Source organism: Mizuhopecten yessoensis, unplaced genomic scaffold (genome assembly GCF_002113885.1).
Source record: "Mizuhopecten yessoensis strain PY_sf001 unplaced genomic scaffold, ASM211388v2 scaffold1359, whole genome shotgun sequence".
Taxonomy (NCBI): domain Eukaryota; kingdom Metazoa; phylum Mollusca; class Bivalvia; order Pectinida; family Pectinidae; genus Mizuhopecten; species Mizuhopecten yessoensis.
The window spans coordinates 470,177-494,087 of record NW_018404007.1 but is presented as its reverse complement, the minus strand read 5'-3'; the positions used below and the strand labels follow the sequence as shown (position 1 = coordinate 494,087).

Below are 23,911 nucleotides of genomic sequence, written 5' to 3'. Positions count from 1 at the left end.
TCTCCTCACTGTAAACAAATCATTTGGTGTGTTTGTTGCATGTTCCCAGTATGGAGTATGTGACTCTATATGCCCTCATCGCTCTGATGTTGGGCTGGGCATAAAAGAGTCACTTCCATGTAGTAATGAAAGGAAAGTGCCAATTACTATGGAAGACAAAATAGTTAAACCCTGTTTGTTGGCATGACTGTGGTGGGTTCTGAAGTTAATGTAGCCTGTAGGTGGATTTAAGACTGTGAGGTGATATATTAGACGTAGTTCGTCACAGGAAAATTGATTCTTTTTGCCCTGTGAAATGTTCTGCCTGACCAGTGATCTACATTCAGTGATGAAATGTGTTTGGCCCTGTGTAAGTGATGACATTGATGTACACAGCTTGATCTGTTGTCAGTGTGTGTTCCTTCCTTCATGTGAACCGTGACCGAAACACCTTATCTGTTATAACGAACAGATTGGAAACCACGAATGATTATCAGTTTATCTGACAATATACCTAATTCATCAATGCAAACTGACAATAACTACAAATGCAAGTCTATATACACATCAAAGTATGCAGCAACTTCCAGAGAAGTAACTGATCCGTACATGGATAATTGTGGGAGACATTCTTGTAGTTCCTTGATCAATTAAGCCACTAGTTATACCTTATAATAAAAATGTATGTAGCAGTAACTGGGACCAACAAGCCTGCAGCTTCAACTGGTGAGTATTGCTATTGTATATAGTAACATTCCCTGGAACCAGTACTACCTGGAAAGGTGAGTATAGCTAAACATTGTATAATCATCTCAACTTCTACCTCAAAAGGTGAGTATAGCTATAAATATCACCACCTCTATCTCAACAGGTGAGTATACACTGTAGCTATAAATATCCCCACCTCTACCTCAAAAGGTGAGTATATAGCTATAAATATCACCACCGCTATCTCAACAGGTGAGTATATAGCTATAAATATCACCACCTCTCTCTCAACAGGTGAGTATAGCTATAAATATCCCCACCTCTATCTCAACAGGTGAGTAAAGCTATAAATATCCCCACCTCTATCTCAAAAGGTGAGTATAGCTATAGATATCACCACCTCTATCTCAACAGGTGAGTATAGCTATAGATATCACCACCTCTATCACAACAGGTGAGTATAGCTATAAAAATCCCCACCTCTATCTCAACAGGTCAGTAAAGCTATAAATATCCCCACCTCTATCTCAAAAGGAGAGCATAGCTATAGATATCACCACCTCTATCACAACAGGTGAGTATAGCTATAAAAATCCCCACCTCTATCTCAACAGGCGAGTATATAGCTATAAATATCATCTACTGTATCTCAACAGGTGAGTATAGCTATAAATATCACCACCTCTATCTCAAAAGGTGAGTATATAGCTATAAATATCATCTACTCTATCTCAACAGGTGAGTATAGCTATAAATATCACCACCTCTATCTCAACAGGTGAGTATACACTGTAGCTATAAATATCCCCACCTCTACCTCAACAGGTGAGTATACACTGTAGCTATAAATATCACCACCTCTATCTCAACAGGTGAGTATACACTGTGGCTATGAATATCACCACCTCTATCTCAACAGGTGAGTATACACTGTAGCTATAAATATCACCACCTCTATCTCAACAGGTGAGTATTGCTATAAATATCCCCCCCTCTATCTCAACAGGTGAGTATAGCTATAAAATATCCCCACCTCTATCTCAAAAGGTGAGTATATAGCTATAAATATCACCACCTCTATCTCAGCAGGTGAGTATACACTGTAGCTATAAATATCACCACCTCCATCTCAACAGGTGAGTATTGCTATAAATATCCCCACCTCTATCTCAAAAGATGAGTATAGCTTTAAATATCACCACCTCTATCTCAGCAGGTGAGTATACACTGTAGCTATAAATATCACCACCTCCATCTCAACAGGTGAGTATTGCTATAAATATCCCCACCTCTATCTCAACAAGTGAGTATAGCTATAAATATCCCCACATCTATCTCAACAGGTGAGTATAGCTATAGATATCACCACCTCTACCTCAAAAGGTGAGTATTGCTATAAATATCCCCACCTCTATCTCAATAGGTGAGTATATAGCTATAAATATCACCACCTCTATCTCAACAGTTGAGTATACACTGTAGCTATAAATATCACCACCTCCATCTCAACAGGTGAGTATTGCTATAAATATCCCCACCTCTACCTCAAAAGGTGAGTATTGCTATAAATATCCCCAACTCTATCTCAACAGGTGAGTATAGCTATAAATATCACCACCTCTATCTCAACAGGTGAGGAAAGCTATAAAATATCCCCACCTCTATCTCAACATGTGAGCATAGCTATAAAATATTCCCACCTCTATCTCAACAGGTGAGTAAAGCTATAAAATATCCCCACCTCTATCTCAACATGTGAGTATAGCTATAAAATATTCCCACCTCTATCTCAACAGGTGAGTAAAGCTATAAAATATCCCAACCTGTATCTCAATGGGTGGGTATAGCTATATCTGTCTCAGCTGGTGAGTATACCAGGTATATCCCCCACCTATATCTTAACAGATCAGAATAAAAATGGGAGTATTTATAAAGGACACATAGTTTATTAGCAACAATCTGGTATTTAGCTATTTTTACGAGCATGATACAACTATTTTATATCTGCTGTAAATTATGTGTTGAGGACTTTTTGTTGATAAAATTTGCTGGCTATGACGTTACATTCCACATAAATATCCATCTATGTTTTGTCTAGTCTAGGGTGACAGAATTATCTGAACATGAGAGTTTGCTATAAAGGAGGGCTGATAGGCTGCTGGACATTACCATTGGAGAGTTCATCTCTACCACAACCTAGATTATTATAGTTAACATTAAGGAGGGCTGATAGGCTGCTCGACATTACCATTGGAGAGTTCATCTCTACCACTACCTAGATTATTATAGTTAACCTGTCTGATTGTTTGGTAAAATGGTGGGGGTTTTTGGATGACAAAACATTGGCTAAGCTTGGGATACAGTCATTACACTTTAAAACTACTAGGTTATATTTTACTCCTAATTGTGTGTATTAAACATTGTTTACTGGTGTAAAGTATATATATATAGTTGACTGAGGGAAAGTTTCCTGGTGTAAAGTATATATGTAGGTATAGTTGACTGAGGGAAAGGTTCCTGGTGTAAAGTATATATATAGTTGACTGGGGGAAAGTTTCCTGGTGCACAATATATATATATAGTTTTGTGTGGGGAAAATTTCTCTTGTGCAGAGTATATATATATAGTTGACTGAGGGAAAGTTTCCTGGTACACAATATATATATATAGTTGACTGAGGGAAAGTTTCCTGGTGCACAGTATATATATATAGTTGACTGAGGGAAAGTTTCCTGGTGTAAAGTATTTATATATAGTTGACTGAGGGAAAGTTTCCTGGTGTAAAGTATATATATATAGTTGACTGAGGGAAAATTTCTTGGTGTTAAGTATATATATATTGTTTAATGAGGGAAAGTTTCCTGGTACACAATATATAAGTATATATATATAGTTGACTGAGGGAAAGTTTCCTGGTGCACAGTATATATATATAGTTGACTGAGGGAAAGTTTCCTGGTGCACAGTATATATATATAGTTGACTGAGGGAAAGTTTCCTTGTGTAAAGTATATAGAGAGAGAATGAATATTTTATGACTTATGTCCTTTAACTTTGTGTAAGTATGGATCGTATATAATCACAACCTTATAATAACCATGTCATAAATAAAGGATGACCTACTGTTTATAAAACTATTCAATCTGGTGCTCCATATTCTGTACGTCTAGAGGAGATAACTGCAGGCTGGTTTGTACACCGTTTTGAGGACTAGTATAGACTTTTTATCATTGTAAGACTTGGTGATGCCATGGGCCAGTCAACACTACAGGTAAACTCGGTGGCTTCCCTATGCATGTATTGGCCATGGTAACATAGTCAGATCAGACTGGTTCTACAAATCAATAGACGTATATATACAGACACACTATCAACACCAAAGAGGAATGCATGAGGAAGCTGTTAGGTCCTTAGAGGTGTATGTCTGTCAAAGAAATCATTTATAGCAATATCTAAATAGGAAGCTACATCATATAACTAAGCACAGGAGAAAATTTCTAATTAAGAAATAGATCATACTTTTGCAAATGTAACTGTCAGGTGAGTTGGAGTATACATCAAAACTTTAACTGATCATGATCATTCTTGTTATTAAGGACACCTGTAAATACTCTGTCAGTATTCATCAACTTTTATTATATAAAATTTAACTGATTTTAAACCCTCTTTATATGTGCTTTCTTATATGTTGTGGTTGATTGGAATTTTTACCCTGCAGTGACATTTGTAAACAATGTTAGTACTCTACCATTGAATGTATACCAGTACAGGTGTTTGTCCTGTACATTGTGACATGCGCTGTAAATATGATAATAGATTATTGTATTTTACAGGCCCAGAGATCAACCAAGTCAAGGATGCCTACATCATAGCTGTGGAAGATGAGGCCAAAAAGAGGCTTGAAAAAATCTCCTCCCGTCACCAAGTCGTCCCCGTGGATATGACAAAACTGTCACACGGCAGCAGTGCAAGCAGCAGTTCTTCCACCACTAGTACTACACGTGCAGAAATTCTCGTGGACTGTCGTAAGTTAGCTGTAGAGAATCCTGCATATGAACCGTCTTTGCTATCTAGTTCATCACACCATCAATTTGTTGGAAATGGACAAGTAGAAAACACCACAGACATGAATGGGTTTGCAGAATTGGACACGCCCCGAAAAGGGAAGAAAAAAGACAGTAAACGAAGCAGTAAATCTAGTAATAACAGTGGAACAGATTCTCCATTTATAGAGACTATCAGTGGCCACAATGTTCTCAAGCGGCGAAGTCAAAATTCCCTTAATAGGTCACGTGATGATGTGCAAGAATTTGAGGATAGTATGAGTGACGCTTACATGCAAAGTTCGTTTGAGGTTGAGTTTGATGACTCAGGTCCTCATCGTGAAATGGCAATTGATTGCCCGGATGATTTCCCTCCAGCTGTGAAGTCACCCCCTCGGTATCCCCCTCCTCCTCACTCACAGTCGTCCTCAACACGTTCGCTCCCACGTGCCCCTCCCTCAACCCCTGCCAAGTCATTAGATCTTGCCAATAACACAACCTCAACAGACAATACGTTAGAGTTTGTGGCAAATTCCGTCTCAAACGGCCATCAGAATTTAAGTGAAGACCAAGTGGAACGGATACGTAAACACCAAGAAGAGCTACGCAAGCGCAGGGATGAGGAAATCAGGAGAGCGCAAGAGCAAGAGTTCCTCAGGACTTCACTCCGGCGTTCTAAGAAACTGCAAGCACTGGAGACCTCGATGAAGCAGACTCCAGTTGTGGGAGTGGTCAACACGGCATATGAGGAGAATGACGATGAGGTGGAGGTGCTAGATGACGGCTTCGGCAGTGCCCGGGGATCATCACAACGGGACAAATACATGAAGAAAAATATAGGTTTGTATAAATTCTGGTTTTTTTCCTTAAGTAACACTACTTTGTGTACATAGAGACTGAGCATCTGATTATAACTTAACTCACAATACTGTGATATTTCAATTAGTCAAAGTCTGTTTTCAAGAGGATTGGGTATCCTAAAATGTGAAATAACCTGTTTATTGGCTAACTTGAATGATACAGGTACATCAGGATTGCCACTGACGATGTCCTAAGGTATTTATCAAATTTAAGCGAATACTTGTTTGATACCTAAGTCCATTCCAAGGATTCCTGTATGATATGAATATAAACTTTTGCTCACAGCCCTCATTTTAAAGGTTTGACGCTGACTCTCTGATGTGTTTTTGATGTCATACATTTCTTTAGCCCTATGCATCCCTGACAATCTGAGGTGTACATATACTAATGCAAACCTAGATTCCAATGCTTGACTGCATGTGTGCATTTGAACGTTTGCCAAGTTTGTGACAGGGAAATGCTTCAGGTGAATCTAAATGAGGTTATTGATTGTATCTAGAGAAATTGATGTTACTTGTTTTCTACCTGCATGTGCACTCGGTGTGTTTAAGTGAGTAATTTCTGTAATGTTCAAATAAGCCATCAAGAGCATAATAATTGTCTTATTATCAAACAGTAAACAATCAGATTAATTCTCTATGATATCGTTTTAGACATCGGTTTTTCTTCCTTATATATTTGAAAGCCAAAATTGGGGAAATCCCAAATCCAAAAGCTTCTTTTCTTGAAAGATATCCCCAAGTAATTTTACTGTAGATGATACTTTTAGCAGAATACAATTTACATGTAGTTTTCTAATTTTCCTTGATAACATACAAGAATTTCAGGAAATTGTACATTCTTTAGAAAAATGAAAGAAAGAGGGAAACGGAATGTCAATATTTAAAAAATCTTTAAAGCACTGTTTGTAACTTATAAGGAAATTGTGTATAAAAATATTCCTAAAATACTGAGGAAAACTTGGTCTGATCTTGTATCTTTATGTTATAAGAATGCCTCTTCTCTGCAGTTACCCAGGTGATCTGTTGGATAGTACGAAGCATGCAATTTATGTCTCAATGGAACTCACGTTACACCAATTCTGCCCTGTGTATAGGGATCTGTTACTTAGGTTGTACCTGTTGAACAGGCCTGTGACTGGAGATACATGTACGAGTTGTACACCAGGACACCTTTAGTATATAACTGTGTACCCTAGGGATTTACAAACTAAATATATTTGTATAGGTGTAGCTATTTTAAGGACTTGGACATACACTGAGGATTTTCTATAAGAAAGACATTACATGGTGTTTACGAGGGTGGCTGACTTTTGCTGTGAGTTAAATGGACTGTCCTGATAGTGCCCGAGGTCTACCACCATCACAGGAATGTGTCTGTGTGTTAGGATACACCGGTGCCACTGTCGTAGGAGATGGCTATTTAAACTATTGACACACTGTATCATTGGTAGATACCTACCAGTACTACTAGGCAATTCATTTACTTGAGCTTACGTCACATTTCCTCAACTAAAATTTCAAAATAGATTTTTTTTAGTTTCGAAATCTATTTTTATGATGTTTCTTGCATTGTCATCAAACATGTAATTTGGATAAATCATATTTTTTGAAAACGTAGATATTAATGTAAATTTGTTTAAATGAATCTGACTTTTAAGCAGTTGGCTGTGTATGCATGGTTATACAATGTATATATATGTATATGCTGATAGATATGTTACAAGTGTGATATATACATTGCTGTATAATATGTATAATTCGAGCTCTTCTGAAGACATTTTAAGGCACAGGACAATTACTTGTACGTGTCATTTACATTGGCTCACGATGACAAAGCTGCTGTGTAAAGTACTGTATGTGTACCCATAGTGTTTAAACTAATGTCTAAACACTTGCCCAGGTTTACTTAACTGGAAGAAGTTTAAGCTTCAAATTAAATATCAATACTTGTAAGAATTAACTTCATTTTAATTTAATATCATTTTGCCTTAATTGTTTGTGTATTCAACCACAAATTTCTTAAGGTGATGAAAATCGTAAAGAATATTATTACTAATGCTTCTGTTTTTCATTGTATTATCATAAGAGAAACTAATATAAGGTTTCCTGCACACAGAATACGGTGTCTTCTGTTTACACATTTTATTTTGTACTCCCATTTTATTACACCTATTGTGATCTATAACACCCATTGTAACACATCCATTGTTATCTATTACATCCATTGTTTTTACACCCATTGTGATATATTACACCCATTGTCATCTTTTACACCCATTGTGATTTTTTTACCACTTATTGTGCTCTATTACGTACACTTACTGTGATCTTAATGTCCCCGTTACTTGTCACAGTTGTGAATCTGTTACACCCATTGTGGTCTGGTACACCTATTGCAATACCTGGGTTCTCCATATTTTCTATTTCTACCATTATGTTACTGTAGTATATCTGTCTTGGTATACCATGTGTAGCTAGTTTATATGACCCTGCAGTGTGATAATGGCCTTATCTTATTGACCGGCCAAAAGCTTCATCAAATTAAATCAGAAAAAACTCTATCAAAAAGAAATAGGTCATATTCAGTTTTTGTACATCCTTTGTTGTACAATGCACATTATGGGAGTTTAAACTATCCTCATTGCTATCAATATGAAAAATCACTTACTGCCTATAGCTAAAATATGGCTAGGTTGAGTGACAATTGACAGACATGCATCATAATTGTTAATGAATTTGAAAATGTGTGGTTCGATGTTTTCCATATTTAACTGGTACATCATCATCATCATCATCATCATCATCATCGTTATCATACAAGTACTGATAAAAAGTCATGTTTTGATGCACAATCAATGTTCTGTGTCCCCTGCGAAGGTAACATACATGTACATAGGAACATCTCTCTGTCAATATCATCTTCACAAATGGTTCCCATGTGATCACTCTTGTTGATGGTGTGCTTTGATTTTCATGAAATTTGTTACACATACATAAAGTTTCAATGACCCTCCTGCTCAAGGATGATTTGACTACAATCTGAAAAAAACATGGCCACCAGCATCCATCTTAGATTTTGTGAAAAGTCACATGGTTTGTGTGTAATAACCTTTCATGAAATGATTTTATTTTCTTGAAACTTTCTACACATGTCTAAAGCATCAACTACCTACTCCTGTTAAATTTGACCCAAATGTGAAAATCAACATGGCCGCCTGAGCAGGGGAAGGTGGCACACCCACTTCATTGGAAATCTTCCTTTTATCATTTATCCAACATCCAAGAGGGCCAATTATTTCAAGTACTGTATCATGTTACAGTCATTTAGGGCTATAACTTGTTTTGTTGAGCTGATATTGCTTTTATTCTGTAAAAATGATACACGAGGGGATTTTTACATGATATCACCAACTTGAAAGTTTCGGTACTAGTACTTCAGAATACTGCTGAGGCATCTGAATGGTCGCACCTTTAGAAGTATAATAGAGGTTCTATCTGCAGACTGATTGTAATGCTCCATAACAAAAGTGTAGGTACTGTAAACCAGCATCTTTTGTGATTGAAGGAATAGCTAGTCTGAAGTACAAAGTACTGTCTGGTACAAATAGCACTTGTTATGTAAATTTAAAGGTTACATTAAACAATGTAAACTCGAGATGGACCTGTTTCCTGTGTCAGAATATATACTTTACCTCATTTTCTTATAATTCTGACTTCTTCTTTCAGGAGTAGACGATTTATTTTCAACGCTGCATCACATACAGAGCCGACTTAATGCTGCTGAGGAAAGAGATGAACTCTCTTTTTTGAAAAACTTGTTTCACAGCAGTGAGTTTCAAAATGCTGTACATGTGCACAGTAAAATTACAGACATTTCTCGGCAATCTCCACCCAACAAGCCAGAGTGTACAAATGCTGTACAGATTTCTAATGAGGTGTTCCAGGCACTGCAGTACACAGAGTCTCCATACTCGTCAGATCTGATGGACATGCTCAGTCAGCCAGGACTGCGGGTATGTACATGACTGCTGATGAAGACACATCCATGTTTATTTTTTTATATGGACTCCACAATAGGTCTCATAATCACACAGGATCCTACTTGGTTTACAATACCTTTTCATGCTAATTTCATAATGTATATTCAAACCATCATAATTCTGTTTATCAGAAAGCTTACCAGATTTACAACTTTATGTTATTGAAAATGAACATCTCAGTTTCTATAAGCTGGAATGTTGTATTTTACATTTAGGCTTATTTCAATAAAACCAATTAAAGAAATGAGAATAAATCAGCTATGCCTAAAAACAATTTTTGTTCCGCTAAAAAACCCTTCTCAATACATAAGGAGTAAGTGTTGATTCATTGTTTACCACTTGTAGAACCTTCTGCGAGCCCATGATAGTATAGCAGAACAAACCTCCAAGCCAGCCGTCCACGAGAATGTGGATGACCTGCAGGACTATCCAATCACCTCTTATGGAGAGGATACAGTACGAATTGTCTACCTGGAGAAGACCAGTGAGCCCTTGGTATGTAGTATAGGTTTAAACATGTTGATATACACTTGTATATAGTACATAAAGTCGTTTGTGAAATACCTGTAGAGTACCTAATGTTGTTAGTTAGTGAAATTCACAGATGAAGCTGTAATGGCTGAAGACGTACCTTGTTTTGTCATGTCTGTTTAGTTTATACTAAGTATTCATTATGAGTGTTGCAGTATTTCAGTTCCGTTTTGATACTTTAGACATTATTCCACCTTACACTATAGTGGATATTGAGGAAGTAAACTTTATTCCACCTTACACTATAGTGGATATTGAGGAAGTAAACTTTACTCCATCTTACACTATAGTGGATATTGAGGAAGTAAGATAAATGCAGTTAAATTTTGTCATTACACATTTAGTTATATCAAATATCAAAGATTTATTTACACACTTGTCAATACACATTTAGATATATCAAATATCAAAGATTTATTTACAACTGCGGTGACTTTCTATATAGCTATGTGAAAAGGTTTGAGTGTACCTTGATATTTGTTACTATGATTCCCTTGGTTATTTACAGGGTGCTACTGTACGTAATGACGGGGAGGCCATCATTATTGGGCGGATAGTCAAAGGAGGTACAGCGGAAAAGAGTGGTGAGCTTTTATCTCATTAGTTTATATTATATGTTAACTTCCACCATAATGTGCGAAATTAGTAACCATTGCAATTTCAAACATTTGAAAAAAAGAACTCTGATTAGAAATAAATAACTGTCATCGGTGTCATCCTATCTGTCGGCCACAGCAGAATCTGATAACACTGATGTACAGACGGCTCATTAGAGTTGTCTTTAGTCAGTTCTCATCAGTGGAATTAAACTGTCAGATGGTATTTGATAATTAGAAATGAGTTACAGAGATTGTGTTTATATTCCAGGCCTATTACATGAGGGAGATGAAATTCTAGAAGTAAATGGAGCGGAAATGAGAGGCAAAAATATCAATGATGTATCTGACATGCTGGTATGTATAGAAAATCAATAGGGCAGGTTGTCACTCAGTGTTGTTCATATAGGTCACATGAGTGGTGTATGGAATGGCCAGGCAGTGAAGAAAAAAGCAAATATGGTAGCATTTCAGCTGCAATGTATAAAATCAATACAGAGATGGCAAAAGTTGTCATATAATTATAAAACACTGATTTCTTTTGATTTTTTTAAGTTGGAAAAATTAATAAATTATTATGTGAATTGGTCAATAGATACATTGTATATAAGGAGTTGAAAATAGAAATCAAATAAAATACAACTGTATGATATCTAACAATTTTCCCGAAATTTATCATGTTTTACGAGGGCTACATGACATCTCCAATGATACCTACCAAATACCTGCTACCTTATTATTTCCTTCACTCTGACCTCACAATACAAAGATAAGTAAACAGGATAAATAGTGCCAAATAGCTTCAATTAAGTGCTGTGCCAGGTCTGACCATTAAATAATCTGCTTGAGGCAAGTGAAAATTACAGAAATTTAATATAGAAAGAGTTATATCCCTTTAATTGGTGTCGTGGGGAAAATTAACTCAATCAAAACCATTTAAAATCAAATTTAATGATGGGTTTAAAATAATATTGAATCATAACAAGGGACAAACATTTGAATGCGAGGGGGGTGGGGGGGTGTTAGTATTTATAATGCCGTGAGGGGTAGTGTTTATAATGCTGGGAGGGGTAGTATTTATAATGCCGGGAGGGGTAGTGTTTATAATGCCGGGAGGGGTAGTGTTTATAATTTATAGAGCCTAAGCTTGTTGTGGTGGGTTTAGACTAAAATGTTCTTTAAGCTACATCTTTGACCCCTACCCTGTATATGCTGCAAAGGAATTATAAACTGAACTTTAATAGAGATACATGTGTGCTAGGCTATTGTTCAGCAATTAAAGTTCTGAATATTCACCAGCATATTCTTTATATAAGTAAAAGTTTCGCATTTTTATGAAGATAAAATTTTATCAATTTAAGGTAATAGGATTGTATCGCCATTTCTCAGTAGAATTTATTCAAATTTTGTAGTTATATTAGTTTGAAGTAAAGAAAATTTTCTGCCACAAAAAAAATATAGGTTGTCTGAATTTTAAGGATTTTAAATGGAAATTAATGTAAAAAGGATTGAATTTTGAAAAAAGACTTGAAACACACATTTTTTTGGCAAAATAATGTCAATAAAAATGATACTAACATAGATTAGTATTGCATTAACGTATATTAATTTCATAAATGCTGAAATTGTGTAAAATTAATCATCTATAAACGATTAGAAATTGACATTTTATAATAACCCATATACACATAGTAACTGCATGCAATGAGTTATTGTACTTGGAAAACTTCACAGTAGTGAAATAGGTAGCCGGTTTCCTGAAGTACAGAAAAATGGACACATGTGACTCATTGATCAAAAAACAACTGAATTAATGCCTGGATTGCTTTGAAATAATTTAATATTGAAAGAACACACTGTTCTGTCTATAATAAGCATACAATATTCATCAGTTTAATATTAAACAATAGAATATGCGGAAATTGTGATACTGTCTCCCTACATTGGGTTTTCAACTAGGGATGTACTTCCTACTTCCGTTTAGCAATACACTCCTATGACCTTAAGGCAAGCTGAAAACTTTCAAATGTGGTCTTTTTTTCAGGCTGACATGACAGGCACCATCACTTTCATGATCATTCCATCTGCCAATTTTGCCAAAACCTCCTCAAATGGCCCAGTGGTAAGATATAATAGAGCTTTTATTCCTTTTTGTTTTTCAGTGCAAGAATTTTCTTTGTGTATAATGTTCAAAAATAGTGATTTTAGATTTCCGATATAGAGGTTCAAAATAAGGACTGGTTTGCTTATCCTGATACAGCACTTCTAATACTTTGAAAACATCATTTCTAATTTGTAAAGAATACCTTACCAAAACAGCATGATACTCATGAATTTTGTGTTATAATAGATGCATGTGAAGGCCTTGTCTAACTACGATCCTGAGGATGACATCCTGATCCCCTGTCGGGAGCTCGGTATCTCTTTCATGAAGGGAGATATCCTCCATGTGATTAACCAGGAAGACCCCAACTGGTGGCAGGCATACCGGGAAGGGGAGGAAGAGCACCAGTCTCTGGCTGGGCTTATCCCGTCCCGTCACTTCAGACAGCAGTAAGTATACTTAACCCATCCCGTCACTTCAGACAGCAGTAAGTATACTCATCCCGTCCCGACACTTCAGACAGCAGTAAATAAACTTATCCTATCCCGTCACTTCAGCCAGCAGCAAGTATACTTATACCATCCCGTCACTTCAGACAGCGGTAAGTATACTTATCCCATCCCGTCACTTCAGACAGCAGTAAGTATACTTATCCCACCCCGTCACTTCAGACAGCAGTAAGTATACTTATACCATCCCGTCACTTCAGACAGCAGTAAGTATACTCATCCCGTCCCGACACTTCAGGCAGCAGTAAATAAACTTATCCCATCCCGTCACTTCAGCCAGCAGCAAGTATACTTATCCCATCCCGTCACTTCAGACAACAGTAAGTATACTTATCCCATCCCGTCACTTCACACAGTAGTAAGTATACTTATCCCATCCCGTCACTTCAGGCAGCAGTAAGTATACTTATCCCATCCCGTCACTACAGACAGCAGTAAGTATACTTATCCCATCCCGTCACTACAGACAGCAGTAAGTATACTTATCCCATCCCGTCAGACAGCAGTAAGTATACTTATCCCATCCATTCTTATCCCGTCCCATCACTTCAGACAGCAGTAAGTATACTTATCCCAACCCGTCACGTCAGACAGCAGTAAGTATACTTATCCCATCCCATCACTTCAGACAGCAGTAAATAAACTTATCCCATCCCGTCACTTCAGCCAGCAGCAAGTATACTTATACCATCCCGTCACTTCAGACAGCAGTAAGTATACTTATACCATCCCTTCACTTCAGACAGCGGTAAGTATACTTATCCCACCCCGTCACTTCAGACAGCAGTAAGTATACTTATACCATCCCGTCACTTCAGACAGCAGTAAGTATACTAATCCTACCCCGTCACTTCAGATAGTAGTAAGTATACTTATCCCATCCCGTCATTTCAGACAGCAGTAAGTATCCTTATCCCATCCCGTCACTTCAGACAGCGGTAAGTATACTTATCCCATCCCGTCACTTCAGACAGTAGTAAGTATGCTTATCCCATCCCGTCACTTCAGACAGCAGTAAGTATACTCATCCCGTCCCGACACTTCAGGCAGCAGTAAATAAACTTATCCCATCCCGTCACTTCAGCCAGCAGCAAGTATACTTATACCATCCCGTCACTTCAGACAGCGGTAAGTATACTTATCCCCTCCCGTCACTTCAGACAGCAGTAAGTATACTTAACCCATCCCGTCACTTCAGACAGCAGTAAGTATACTCATCCCGTCCCGACACTTCAGGCAGCAGTAAATAAACTTATCCCATCCCGTCACTTCAGCCAGCAGCAAGTATACTTATACCATCCCGTCACTTCAGACAGCAGTAAGTATACTTATACCATCCTGTCACTTCAGACAGTAGTAAGTAAACTTATCCCATCCCGTCACTTCAGACAGCAGTAGGTATACTTATCCCATCCCGTCACTTCAGACAGCAGTAGGTATACTTATCCCATCCCGTCACTTCAGACAGCAGTAAGTATCCTTATCCCATCCCGTCACTTCAGACAGTAGTAAGTATACTTATCCCGTCCCGTCACTTCAGACAGCAGTAAGTATACTTATCCCATCCCGTCACGTCAGACAGCAGTAAGTATACTTATCCCATCCATTCATTTCAGACAGCAGTTAGTATACTTATCCCATCCCGTCATTTCAGACAGCAGTAAGTATACTTATCCCATCCCGTCACTTCAGACAGTAGTAAGTATACTTATCCCATCCCGTCACTTCAGACAGCAGTAAGTATACTTATACCATCCCGTCACTTCAGACAGCAGTAAGTATACTTATACCATCCCGTCACTTCAGACAGCAGTAAGTATACTTATCCCATCCCGTCACTTCAGACAGCAGTAAGTATACTTAGATCTCTTACCTTCTACTAGCAAAAATAAATTGTTTCCGTAGTGATTTCTATCTACTACTGGTATTTTGAAAAGAATTGTTGAATTTGATGAAATCTAAAAAAAACACTAAAAAAACCAGTTCAGCCCAGGCCTACTTTGGGTTAAAAGTGAAACTCATTCATTCCCAAAACTCACAAGACACAACTGTTCCTAACCTTTTTAGAAACATTGTCTTCATAAGACAGGGGTCACTCTATACAGTGGGTCATTACATGCATATTCAGGTGAGCATTACAGGCCCATGCGCCTTTTTATTCTTTTTCATTAATATCTCATTTCCCATTTATTTTATCCTGCAGAGTTGAAGCCAATAGGAAAATTTTAGCTGGTGAAAACAAAGAAAATCAAAAGACGGGACGGTCATGTGCCTGTGGAAAGAAAGATAAAAAGAAAAAGAAGAAGTCATTGTATAGGGAAACAGATGGTAAGAAAACATGATAGTGAAAGAACAAGTTAAACAGCTGTGTTAGAGAGAGAAGACGAGTGAGGTTTATTTGAGGTTTATTAATATATTTTCTTTAAATAGATCAATAACTGTAATAATGTGAGAAAGGAATCCTGGATAATTCATTATCTTCTGGGATATTTTTACTTTGGTAAAATATTGGTCCTACTAAAATAAGATAGATTATAACAGTGCCATATTGATCAAATTACCAATGAAAAGAACACATGAACTGAAAGTGGGGGCACATGAACGCACTACAATTAACCCCAGCAGGAAGTAATGGTGCATTGAAGTGAAAGCAGTTTGACACAATTTTAACAAAAAGCGTTTAAAAGGTTTGATATTTAATCTGCATTTGCTCCAGTAACTTTTTCTCTGTTAAAACCAGACATAGAGGAGCCAATACTGACCTTGATCGTATGAGTCATATATAAACTTGTCCTGTTACAGATACAGAGGAAGCCCTGACCTACGAGGAGGTTGTTCAGTACTACCCACAACCCAACAAGAAGCGCCCGATTGTTCTGATAGGTCCTCCAAATGTAGGTCGCCATGAACTTAGACAGAGACTCATGGAGTCCGACTTGGACCGATTTGCTGCTGCTGTCCCTCGTAAGTATCCATAACTTTGTACCTTAGTGTATCTGTCCTACATTTAGCTTATCAGTGTCTATATTACCTTGGTATGACCAGAAATAGTAACTATCAGAAATCACTACATAATAAATAATAAGAGTACTTTCATTACTAGAAATAGTGATGATCAGAAATTAAATATAAACTTTATTTATTTTACAACAATTATGAAACCAGCTATTACAGCCTATATTAATTATAATCACTCTTGTTGACCCCGATGTTTGTAAGTGTGGGGAGGGTCTTATTATGTGAGGAAACCGGAGAACCCAGAGAAAACCCACATGGTCGTGCAGGTGACCCCTTGGTGATAGGCAAGTGCACTGCACCACCCGACCATCTAATAAAAAAATAGTCCCTGTGTAAATGAACAGAAATAAAAGCAATAAGATTTCAGACCCTACATAGCAACTTACACCAGCAGTTTTAAAGTATTTGATCACCTGTTAACCAGATACCTGCTATTTTAATGTATTTGATCACCTATCAACCAGACACTAGCCGTCCACAGGAAGAGCATGAAGTGGATGGGAAGGATTACCATTTTGTACCTCGTGCCATATTTGAGGCAGACATCATTGGACGAAAGTTTATAGAGCAAGGAGAGTTCCAGAAGTCATTGTATGGCACAACATTTGGTGCAGTCAGACAGGTCATCAACCAGGGCAGGATTTGTATCCTCAACCTTCATGCTGAGGTAGGAACCTCCAAATTTCCACTCTAAAAATATATATTTTAATGATCATTACAATCCTTTTGATAATGTTCAGATTCATTTATCATGCATTTTTCTACCCTTCGCATATTTGTTTCCTATTTGAGATGTGATTGATTTCTCTGTCTTCCCCTAGGATATGACAGTGTGTGGCATGCTATCTTCAGATTGTGTGGGAGGAGGGAATTCATCTTTGTTTAAAACCATTATATATTTATGTTTCTGTTGTTGCAGACTTTGAGAGAGTTATATACATCCGACCTGAAACCGTATGTGATTTTAGTGTATCCACAAAACATGGAGAAACTGAGACAAATTCAACAACGACTGGGACAGACCAAAATCACTGTAAGACATTGTGTACTAAAGGGACATAACTCTTCAGGACTTAGGTTCATTGATAAAGTTGTTACTTAGTTCTGTATGCTATTCTCTGTCATATTTCCCTTTATTTTTTTTACTGGGAATATTTCAGGGGTAATTTGTTCACCTTATGGTAACCAGATTACTTTTTCAATGGAACATTAATAAAAATGTTTATTCTGTAACAATAATTGTTTTAATTTTAGTCAGACATCAATCAAAAAGGAATATAATAATTTATTCTTACAGAGAGTGTTTTCAAAAAATCCGTTATAACAGTAATGTAAGACTGATATTGTTTTCATCTTCTGTAGGATGAGGATCTGAAGGATACTGTTGATCGAGCACGTGAGATGGAAGACAAGTATGGACACCTGGTCGACTTCATCCTCGTCAACTCAGACATGGACTTGGCATATGAGGAGCTCCTCAAAGAAATAAATCGGATAGAGGTGGAGCCTCAGTGGGTACCCGCCCACTGGCTGACGAGTGACAGGTGACTTCTCTCCCTGAAGACAAGATAGTGGTGTCACTTGATGGTTAACACTGCCCATTTATAGATGAACAACTCCATCCATACATTGACATTATTTTCTGAAGGATAAGGTACAGGATGTAGGGGGGGCAGAAAGGCCCTGTAATCCATTGACATGTGACCTTCCCCAGTTTGGTAATGGAAGAGTCAATGTCAAGGCTCCCTCTGTGAATCAGTTATTTGATTGGCTCCTAATAGTATACCTCAAGATAACAATGAGGTACAGCATAATCAGCCCATTAGGAGAACAGGGATGTGTATTTAGCTAGATGTATACCTAGTCCTAAGAGTGTATGCCTTTCGTAGGATTTTAGGACGGTTTTATTGTGTACAGAAAGTGCTCTAGAGAGTGGAATCATGTAATCTTCCATAGTTTTAATATTTTTAAACTACCAGATAGACTACGCACATAACATAATTTGTATATGGAACTAATGTTATGAGGATCAGCTTGCCATTAATAATTGTGAAATCAGATCAAAATAACAAGGTAAGAAATTAACACTGCTAAACACTGGATGTTGGGTGTACATATGCATACCTACTATGTACCCAGATGGGTGGATGACCAAGATATAGCTACCAGCTCTGCTAGAAAAAAAACTGTTTTATAGGAATTACAGTCCGTCTTTATATCTTTTATCTAGTACAGAAACAATAAACATAACATGGTATTCAGGATAGATACTATATAGATGTCTAGTAGAATCACACAGAAATATGATATGTATAAGGATACAGTATAATATTAAGTTTTTGCAGCATATTTACTTTTGCAGCTTTTGTCGTTGAAGTCGAACCACAAAACATACGAGTAATTTAATTGACTCCACCGGTATTTCAAAAGAGCAGAACTGTCCTTACTGCGACAGAAACTACCCAAAAAGGTTTGATCATATTGTATTACAGTACAAACTTAACAATTGTATTAATGTAGGGAAGTGAAATCACAGAGTTGGGTTAGCATACAGGAAATGTCAAAGGTTGGCTAGGATACAAGATAGGTCAAAGGTTGGCTAGGATACAGGATAGCTGAGAGGTTTGATAGGATACAGGATAGATCAGGTTTAATAGGATACAGGTTAGGTCAGAGGTTGACAAGGATACAGAATAGGTCAGAGGTTGACAAGGATACAGGAAATGTCAAAGGTTGACTAGGATATATTAAATGTAAAAGGTTGACTAGGATACAGGAAATGTCAAAGGTTGACTAGGATACAGGAAACGTCAAAGGTTGACTAGGATACAGGAAATGTCAAATGTTGACTAGGATACAGCAAACATCAAAGGTTGACTAGGATACAGGATAGGTCAAAGGTTGACTAGGATACAGGAAATGTCAAAGGTTGACTAGGATACAGGAAATGTCAAATGTTGGCTAGGATACAGCAAACATCAAAGGTTGACTAGGATACAGGATAGGTCAAAGGTTGACTAGGATACAGGATAGGTCAGAGGTTGAATAGTATACAGGATAGGTCAGGTTTAATAGGATACAGGATAGGTCAGAGGTTTAATAGGATACATGATAGGTCAGGTTTAATAGGATACAGGTTAGGTCAGAGGTTGACAAGGATACAGGATAGGTCAGAGGTTGACAAGGATACAGGATAGGTCAGAGGTTGACACGGATACAGGATAGGTCAGAGGTTGACATACAGGATAGGTCAACAAGTATACCGATAGTTCAGAGGGGTCAAAGGTTGACAAAGATACATGATATGTCAGAGATTGGCTGGGATACATTATAGGTCAGAGATTGGCTTGGATACATGATAATTGAGAGTTTGTTAGCATATTTTCATTGTTGTATGCAGATTGTCATAACTTTTCATTTATTTTACATATTTTATGAAGTGTCTTCCGGTTGACTGTTTTTTTAAAGACATATTTTATTCATCGGTTGAAAAGTCCAGTCTAGTTCCTGTTCCTTATTCGGCTGATATCAAGTGCCACATGTACATCTAATCACTGTGTTATACATCATCATGTGTATGCTGGGTAAAAGTTGACTGTGGAACAGGACCTGGACCACACAGTGACATGTGTACAGTGTCTAGATACACGTCCATCTGTCTGGCTTGTTTTTCTTGATAGAATTGCATTCCATCCATTCAATATAAATTATATATATTCTTATTGTTAATAACATTGTTATCCGTCAATTCTGATAACATTCACATATCATCCAGACATTTATATTTGCTGAACAGAGTGTTTCTGTCTCTGTTTACTTTTGAGTAGGAACTGCGTCCTTCTTGTAAATTTCAAAATTTCTTCCTTTAATCATGTGATATCTATCGACGTCACTATGACGTACCAGTGGTATCAAGCATCTCTAGTTAATAATGATTTCTTGAAACTGCGGAAGTGCAAGTATTTGTGTGTCTTGTATCAGGGCATTCTTTTTATCCATAGACTGTTTGAAGTTGTAATAATTACAAAGAAATCATAGATTTAAATGTTGTTCAATTGTATAGATAAACCAATGAATCGAGAAAGACCTGATTCCTGGTTGTATAGATGTACATGCTCACTTTGTCTACATAGGCCAGGTTTCCTGGACATACAGCTGTACATCAGAACCATACCTGCTGTGGAATGTTGAGAGCACTACACTGGGACGTCTATATACAATGTATTCTAAAGTATAAATCAACAGTTAACAAGTTTTATATAACATTTCAGAATGTTTTCATTTCTGAACATAACCTTTGTGTAGATATTTATGTATTGAAAAGTTTACGTACTTCAAAGGAAGGAAGCACACAATTCTATATAATGTTTTTATACATAGAGCAAGCATGTTCAAGGTTCGTGTGTAGAAACTTCTAACGACAAGTAGCACAAGTTCTTTTTAGTGAACTTTTATGGTTGTTTAAATATTAATTCAAATTGGTTGTTTATATATGTATCAACATTAAACAAGGGACACAAGGACAGTTGTTTTCTAAGTCAAGGTCGACATAATATTATGTCGGTTCATGTTTTATACTGTTATTGCGTCATTTTCTATTCCTCATTAATACATTTAAAGGTTAGTTGTGAGAATGAGTTTTTGCCCAAATTAACTGATATATTACGCCGTTTGTATAGGAACTACTCACATTAATGCGTTTTGGTTGCATTACTGTACATGTACCAAATATAACCATTATATAGAAACTTAAAACCTATAATACCTCTGTCATTCTAACTGTTCAATGTGGACAATGATTAATTACATCATGGTTGTGAGATAATAAGTATCAGTCAACAGACATTGTGTCATTTGATCCAAGCAGACAACCAAATTCTATAACCAGAACCCTTCCTGGATAGGTTTCTCAAATCTCTTCATACAAGTTCAGTTGAAACATTTTCCCATATAGCAGACCATTGCACCTGTACTGGTGGAAAACAGCGCTGTTGGTAACTTTATTAAAGTCAAAGGATTCTGTCAGAATTTTAAATTACAGAGAAAAATATCGAACTTTTTTCTTTGAGAATAAATTAGATTTTTTATTTTTTTATGTTTTCTGTAAAACAATTAGTATGCATGGTAATATAAAGGAAAGCATGCATGCTTTTTCTGATTAATGTAGGAAAGGAGGAGGTACATGTTTTAATCACGGTGCTAAAATATACATTGAACATGTCTACTTGCCTTTTATGTGAAATGATTTAGAATTTCTGTGTTGTAATGTTGGGATGTCGTCACATATCTGGTAGCCATTCTTAAACAGGTAACAAGATGAAATCATGTGTATTAATGTAATGTAAACCAGCACAATCATGTAAAATGTAGTTTATAGTTAAGTTTGTACACATTTACAAGGGAAGAGATAATGTTTTTTTATGATTATGTCTCCAAAGAGAAACAAATGTAAAACAGAAAAACAAATGTAAAACAGAAAAACAAATGTAAAACAGAATTCTTACAAATACATGATGAAAATAAGTTAAATTTCAAGTCACTCCATCTGAGACTCAGTCTGGAAATCTTGTACAATTTGCCTTTTTTCAGTGTCAATATTAAAATAGTTTGAAAATGTATTACTTCACTTTGGCTCAAATATATTGAATCGTTTTGTATAAAACTTGTTTAGTATGCTTATTCTCACGATTGATCTGTGTGCTGTCCGTCTTGTTAACACTCTGCTTGTTATAATCACGTATAGGTTGTTTATAGTGCTGGCGTATTACATTTCATGGATTCATCTTGTGTTATCAAGCATATAAACATTTCATGACAACAAGAAAATAGACTTTCCTGATTTCTCCATCACATGTTTTAGAATTTATTGTTGTGTTATCATCATGAATTTTTCAATTGATGCGTAAGCTGGGCTCAATTTTACATATATATAACAGACATTAAAATTTAAGGTTTATTTTAATTTCTTTGCTATTATATATAATTAATTTCAACTGTGAAAGAAATACACATCACTTCAATATCTTTCAATCAATAAATACTGACTTTGATTGACATGCAAACAGAAAATTACTAACATTACTAAATTTGAAAACAGTTTTAATATTTGCCTTTTTTTTATTCAGAAATATAATTACATGAAGTAAGTTCATTAAGCTGCATTGTGTACAGCTGTACTTCGTTGACAGGTTTTATTTGGAAATTGAAGTACAGAGATGCAGTTAAGTTCAATAATTAAAGATGTAACAGATTATGTAAATTGAGCTGAAGAGAATGTTACCAGAGTTGATATTATTGTCTGTACAGATTTTTATGTTATTACGTATGTGGATAGAATGTTTAAAGTGACAGAAGATAGGTTAATTGGATGGCTTAGGATGGCACTAGTGAACTCTAGGGCCAGGTTGTAGGTTTGTGTGCTATACTGCACTGTTAGTGAAGACAGTTCCTCCAAGATTATATTTTCTGCTGGTGACACCCATACATATGAAAGAATAATTGTATAGGTTTGATTCTCATTATTTCCATTTTATCAAGTATGAAAACAGCCCTTTATACATGTAATGTTTTGTTTGTTTAATATTGCTTATGTTTCCAATCTCTAACAGAGGTGAGTGGTTATTAGTAGGCCCAACCCTTTTTGTGTAATGTAAACCTGGCTGTGCTTCGTAGCTTGTAGGTACAGTGGGCAACATGGAACACGATAAGGGAGGTGTTTGGATGATGCTTCAAAGTCCAGATAACTTTGTCAGAACACTTGTAAATCTGTCACAAGCGAACAAACTGTTGTCAATGATGAGGTAAATGTAATTGTGACATGTTGACCTTAAAAGTAGTCAGGGAGAAGTTTGTTATATTTTGTGGAAAGTTTATTGAACAAAACAGTGCAATGAATTTATTTTTTGTCAAGTTACAAACATATAGAGAAGATAGAAAATGTGTAAACCACAGTTATAAATACAGTTATTATTTTGTAAATAGGCTATATGAGTGTACATATTTGTTTTGTAAGAAAATCCACACTAGTAAGTAATCTTCTGATATACGGGACTGGTTTTCTATATTGTAGGTCATGATTGATCACATTGCAAATACAATAAATACAATTATTTTCATACACATAACATTGCTATATATGATGTAACTTATTCAGACTGTACAGATATGTACCACAGATATTAAAGCTGTCAAGCAAGATTTGTCATGTTGGTTGTTTGTTTGTTACATATTGCTTTGGTAATTTTCTCTGAGGATATATTTCCATGGTAAGGAAAGGAAAACCTGGAGACTAAGAACTATTTTCACTTACCAGGGGTATTTGACCTTTGACCTTTGAGATGAGATCACAATGATGAAACTGGATAATGTTATTTGATAAAGAGTGACACAATACTAAGGAGGTCTTCCATTTAGTGGCTTGTACGTTGACAGTAAACGTTTACACTGCAGCCTATACCATACTGGTACCCAAGGTAGTGAATATAGCAAGTTTTATTGATCTCTTTTGAGTTGACGCATAC

The 23,911-nt window shown here is 36.4% G+C and overlaps 1 protein-coding gene across 2 annotated transcripts; it reads left to right on the top strand.

The window, feature by feature from the left end:
• Positions 1-644: 644 nt before the first annotated feature.
• On the top strand, positions 645-23,588 carry LOC110460364 (MAGUK p55 subfamily member 5-like). 2 transcript variants are annotated; one of them, XR_002464004.1, is made up of 14 exons: positions 645-705; positions 4,521-5,570; positions 9,320-9,606; positions 9,979-10,128; positions 10,673-10,748; positions 11,032-11,117; positions 12,805-12,882; positions 13,111-13,313; positions 15,577-15,701; positions 16,176-16,337; positions 16,856-17,058; positions 17,311-17,424; positions 17,754-19,207; positions 19,320-23,588. XR_002464004.1 is itself a non-coding variant. In XM_021513236.1 (13 exons), the coding sequence occupies exons 1-13, from the start codon at positions 660-662 to the stop codon at positions 17,937-17,939; spliced, it is 2,766 nt and encodes a 921-aa protein (XP_021368911.1). In that variant the 5' UTR covers positions 645-659; the 3' UTR covers positions 17,940-23,588. The 2 variants fall into 2 exon arrangements, 1 of the variants encoding a protein (XP_021368911.1); XM_021513236.1 differs by having other exon boundaries at positions 17,754-23,588.
• Positions 23,589-23,911: the final 323 nt, after the last annotated feature.